This window comes from Protomyctophum parallelum (assembly GCF_964188405.1).
Source record: "Protomyctophum parallelum genome assembly, chromosome: 3".
Taxonomy (NCBI): Eukaryota; Metazoa; Chordata; class Actinopteri; order Myctophiformes; family Myctophidae; genus Protomyctophum; species Protomyctophum parallelum.
In genome coordinates this window covers 14,324,466-14,330,465 of record NC_139698.1, presented here as the reverse complement: position 1 = coordinate 14,330,465, position 6,000 = coordinate 14,324,466, and the positions used below count along the sequence as shown (strand labels likewise).

General features: G+C 43.5%; 1 protein-coding gene across 5 annotated transcripts in view; it reads right to left on the bottom strand.

Moving 5' to 3' along the window:
* Window positions 1-6,000, bottom strand: part of cdk14 (cyclin dependent kinase 14) — a 276,173-nt gene that overhangs the window by 66,307 nt on the left and 203,866 nt on the right. For all 5 annotated transcript variants that reach the window (XM_083761515.1, XM_083761516.1, XM_083761517.1 and 2 more), the window contains one exon: window positions 426-565. In XM_083761515.1, coding sequence (XP_083617641.1) covers window positions 426-565 — 140 coding nt within the window. The remainder of the gene's footprint in view (window positions 1-425; window positions 566-6,000) is intronic.

Sequence of the window (6,000 nt, the reverse complement as noted above, 5' to 3'; positions counted from 1 at the left end):
CTGCTCCCCATCTGTTTTTGCTTTGGGGGCGAACGACGAGTCAGGAGGAGCGAGAGAATCAAACGGCGGTGGATCTTGCGGCTGCGTCCAGCAGAGGCCCAGCTGTGCTGGTGCTCGTCCCGACGGGACGACCGAGGCCGAATAATAAGAGAGAGAGAGGGAGAGCAGGCCTCTCTCTCTCTCTCTCTCTCTCCACATGAGCCAAAACAACCCCAGGACACCCCTCTGTTTCTGTTACTTCAGAGAGACAGACAGAGAGAGAGAGAGAGAGAGAGAGAGAGAGAGAGAGACACACACACAGAGAGTACATCTTAAGTCTAACTTATGTCGTCTCTGTCGGGTGGAAACCTCATACGTCTAAAACTGTTACTTACACGTGTGAGTGCCTGTGTGTGTGTGCTTGCGTGCGTGTGTAGTGCACTTACTGTCCGATAGCTCCCAGAGCCGTGGAGGCAGGTGGCTGAAGTACTCGTGGTTCAGAGCGTTGTGGGCAGAGAGACGGTTCTTTGGGAAGCACTGCAGGAACCTGGAGGCCAACTCCTCTGCATGGTCCACGTAGCCCAGCCTGAAGGGACGCACACGCACACACACACACACACACACACGCACTGCATTACTATCAGTAGTGAGGACATGAACTCCTCTGCATGGTCCACATATCCCAGCCTGACGAGACACACTCACGTGCACACACACACACACACACACACACACACACACACACACACACACACACACACACACACACACACACACACACACACACACACACACACACACACACACACACACACACACACACACACACACACACACTTTGCCGCGTACATTCAGGTCATGAAACGTACTTAGCATATACATGCTCCCTAACCCTGGAGGAGGAGCTCAAACAGTTTTGAGTGAGTTTTCCCGATCCAAAGAAAACCTCGGCGAGACTTTAGTTTGGTCCAGTCAGGACATGTGGGGGTGCAGTGGGGTTCGAAAACAAAAGGGTAGCAAAAATTCGGAAAGATGTGCTTTGTATAGTTATCACCCCCCATTTCCGTAAGAAATCGGAAAGACCATGTACTGTATAGCGCTTTACATTCTCAGTGTTGTTTCTTTCTGAGCCTAGCTTGACCCATGGTCCAGCCCTTGCATTAACAACCTCCCCCACAACCCCCACCGAGCACTTCCTTCTCCCCACTACAAGGACGCTGACGACAACAAAACCAAACAAAATCCTCACAACACCTAATAAATACAGTATACAGTAGGTCTGCTGACTCCAGAGAAAAGACAACACACACCACAGGCACACACACGCACACACACACGCACACACACACTTCAATATTAATGCATATTTGTGTGTTTGCACAAAAGCATAACTCTCAACTTTGGTCTGTCTTGTGGCTCACTATGATGAAAAGTGGTAGACATACAGTATACAGTAGGAATCATCATATTCTACAACAGCAGCAACGTACTGTACCTCTGTCGGGTGGAAACCTCAAATGTCCAAAACTGGATTCCTAGCAAAAGTAGCAGATCTACAAACTCAATTTCGACCTAGTAGATCTGCTACTTTTGAGACCTTTGTGTGACACTGTAGTTACTACTTAACGGCATATATACTTGATCATACTACACTGGCAGTGTAGTATGATCAAGTATATAGGCCGTTAATTTGGTCCTGGGAAAAACGTACAATTTCTCTTTTGAGTAACAACTTTTGCTCCCATTTAAAATCAATAACTGGAAGAGGTATCTTGTTATGCTATAAGGTTACTGCAAACAAGCAGTTGTGTTACAGTAATGCATTTACTGTGTAGCATGTTAGTCCACAACACTGCTGCTCAGATCAAGGAACTTGGCTCAAACTGAAAGCACGCACGCACGCACGCACACATAGTGGTTTCAGGCTGCGTGCTGCAGCTGTATGGATTGTTCACACACTGACTTGATGTATATTCTGCTCTCTCTCAACATCACGAGTTGAGTTAAGGAGTGCGTGTGAGAGATAGAGACACAGAGACAAGCAAGAGGTCCTGATGGACTTAATTAAATCCATCCCTGTATCTACAAGCTCCCGTCCCACCGCAATGTGACGTGTTGTGAGCTTGTAGATCTGATATTTTCGGCGCATGCCGGCGGACGACGAATTATACGGCGGTGGATGAGTCTCTCTCTCTCTCTCTCTCTCTCTCTCTCCATAAGTCGAGCATGGATCTCAGTGTGCGAGTCAGACCGGAGCAGCAGTGCTTGTTCTGTTCTCAGAGAGCCTGGCTGGGGAGTATGTCGGCTCTGAAGCCGCCCGCGGAACTCGAGGGGCTCCAACCAACCACAGAACAACATCATGCTTATTTAATGAGCACGCTGACTAATTAAAAGACTGAGTTTTGATGCCGTTGGTACGTTTTATATCTTCCATTTCAGTTTGTTTTTTTCCTTCCCGCGCGGTGCCATCGGCACCACTGCTATAGGCAGAAGAGAAGGGGGATTAGACGGGTTCAGGAGTTCAGTGACTTCACTTGCATGTGTGTATTCTTACATATACTGTACTTTGCACACACACACACACACATACGCAAGCACACATACGCAAGCGCACGCACGCACCCACGCACGCACACATGCGCACAAAGTACAAAGTACACACACACAAAGTACACAAAGTACATTTACTCAAATACTATACTTAAGTACAATGTTTTTGTATTTTACCTTTACTGCAGTATTAACAAATGCTTTCATTTCTACTCCATCTCAGAGGCAAATATGGTACTTATGTTTCACTCCACTGCAATTATTTTAAAACTTCTGTTAATATAGTTACTTTGTTTACTTACATTTTGATTATTCATCATTATTATGAAACATACATTAGCCACTTTAACCCTAAATATACTTTGGCTAAAAGCAGATCTACAATGCATTGTGAGCTTAATATATTGGACTTTAAGTGGGAGACCGGAGTTCGAATCCCGGGCGTTACATATACTGTACTTAAATGGCCAAAAGTAAAAAGTACTCATTGTGCAGAATGTCCCATTTTACACATTTTCAAATGTATACAAATCTTTTCAAAAGATTTGTATACATTTGACGGCACCAATCTAATGCCCGGGATTTGAACTCAGGTCTCCCGCGTTATCTTAACCACTAGACCAAAGGGATATCCCTATGGACAGTGGCTCAGGCTGAGGCTACATATACAATATATTGATTAGGGATGTGCCGATGAGACATATTGGCCGATATCCATATCCGATATAATGAATTGCTGTTATGGCCGATAACCGATATTACCGATGTCGATTATGATCTCATTCTGTATTGAAAACATATTATAATTTTATAATAATGTAACAGGGTGTCTGCACTGCAGTCAGATTTAACTTTAATACCTTTATATTTAATAATGTGAGCTTGTAGATCTGTTCAAGCTGTTACTTTGGGCTTGTTTATCTGTAAAGACAGAGCGTTTAATCAGACCGATTAATTAATCGGTCTGATTGATTAATCTAAAAACAACTAAAATCGTCCGATGTGTTTGCCGATTAGTCTCCCATTACTAATATTGATGCCAATTACTTTTGTCCTTTTACTCAAGTACATTTTGAATACTGCAGGACTTGCACTTGCAAGAGTATTTCTACATTGTGGTATTGATACTTTTACTAAGTAAAAAGAATACTAGTAGTTCTTCCAGCCACCACTCATATGCTTTTATATATTCGATTCTACCGCTCGCGTGCGCACACACGCACACGCACACACACACACACACACACACACACACACACACACACACACACACACACACACACACACACACACACACACACACACACACACACACACACAGAGAGAGAGAGAGAGCAGAGTGATGAAAGCCTACAGGGAGCTGAGAGGTTGGTAGGCAGTGTGTCTGTCTTCACTCCAGCTCTGACAAAACCCTTTCATTTCTCCCTGTGACCCGGTCACACTGTTACGGATGCAAGCCCGAGAGAGGTGTGTGTGTGCCGCGCGTGCACTGTACATGCATACAGTACATACATACATACTGTACACACACACACACACACAAACACACACACACACACACACACACACACACACACACACACACACACACACACACACACACACACACACACACACACACACACACACACACACACACACACACACACACACACACACACACACACACACACACACACACACACACACACACGTACAATTATCTAGGCATGTTGCCCTTCACTGGTAACCCTATTTTGGTATTCTTTTTAAATATATGAAGATATTGTGGGTTGGGATTTTACCAAAAAGCCCCCCCTTTTAAATACATACATACATACATATACATACAGTACATACATCCCAGAAGTTTTAGCAGTTTTTAAGGACCCACTTTTAGGCCAGTGCAACAGAGCATGCTTTTGCCTTTTTTTAAACCCTACCCATTTTAACCAAATACATACATACATACATACATACATACATACATACATACATACATACATACAAAAATTACAAACTGTAACACCCACTGGTCTTAATGAAAGAAGTTGATTTTTATCCCCTTCCTGTTCAATTTGATGTAAAATAAATAAATGGTATCCAGGCCTTGCTGTGAACTTTTACTCCTGTTTGGTTTTAGGTTGGTTTATTAATGTCCTTTTTTATATCCATTTTACCATTGGTTTTAGAGTATGGTTTAGGTATGCGGTCTAGCTTAAACTTGGACTCAGGGGGGTGGACGCCTCTGCCTTGCATAGTCCCCAGTGAATAGGCAGTTTGCCCTTCACTGGTAACCCTATTTTGGACTTATTTTAAATATATGAAGGTATTGCGGGCAGGAATTTTACCAAAAAGCCCCCCCTTTTAAAATACATACACACATACATACCTACATACATACATTTCAGAAGTTTTAGCAGTTTTTAAGGACCCACTTTTAGGCCAGTGCACCAGAGCAAACTCTTGCCTTTTTTTAAACCCTACCCATTTTAACCAAATACATACATATACATACAGTACATACATCCCAGAAGTTGAAGCAGTTTTTAAGGACCCACTTTTAGGCCAGTGCAACAGAGCATGCTTTTGCCTTTTTTTAAACCCTACCCATTTTAACCAAATACATACATAGTATTACATACTCATATATCTGCAAATTAAATAAATGGTATCCAGGCCTTGCTGTGAACTTTTACTCTTTTATGGTTTTAGGTTGTTTTATTAATGTCCATTTTTTATATCCATTTTACCATTGGGTTTTAGAGGATAGTTTCGGACCATGGTTTAGGTATGTGGTCTAGTCTAACTTGGACTCAGGGGGGTGGACGCCTCTGCCTTGCATAGTCCCCAGTGAATAGGCAGTTTGCCCTTCACTGGTCACCCTATTTTAAATTATTTTTAAATATATGAAGGTATTGTGGGCTGGGCTTTTTACAAAAAAACCCCCCTTTTAAATACATACACACATACATACATACATACATTTCAGAAGTTTTAGCAGTTTTTAAGGACCCACTTTTAGGCCAGTGCACCAGAGCAAGCTCTTGCCTTTTTTTAAACCCTACCCATTTTAACCAAATACATACATACATACAGAGAGAGGGGGGGGGGGGGGATCACCTGCACACATGAACATGGGAACATGAGTTCTAGCGCGTCTTCTAAAGCTGTTGATCTAGGTGTGCATTCCTTTCCGCCAAGCGCTGTCAGCCAGGCTCAGCCCTGCTCGGTCAGCAGCCAGCAGGGTAAACAACAGACGTGCACGTAACATCTGTGCACGACTGCACGTAACATCTGTGCACGCATAGCATCTGCGATCGATATCTCTCCCCAGACTACCAAACAACAAGCTCCATCTCCATGACACATACAGTCAAGGGGCGGCTCTGCGGCAGCAAGGGGGAAAGAAATGGAGCGCGAGTTCCACCTTCGGCAAGAAAATAAAGAATAAAAAATGCCTTTTCATCTACTTCCTCCACGGGGAAAAAA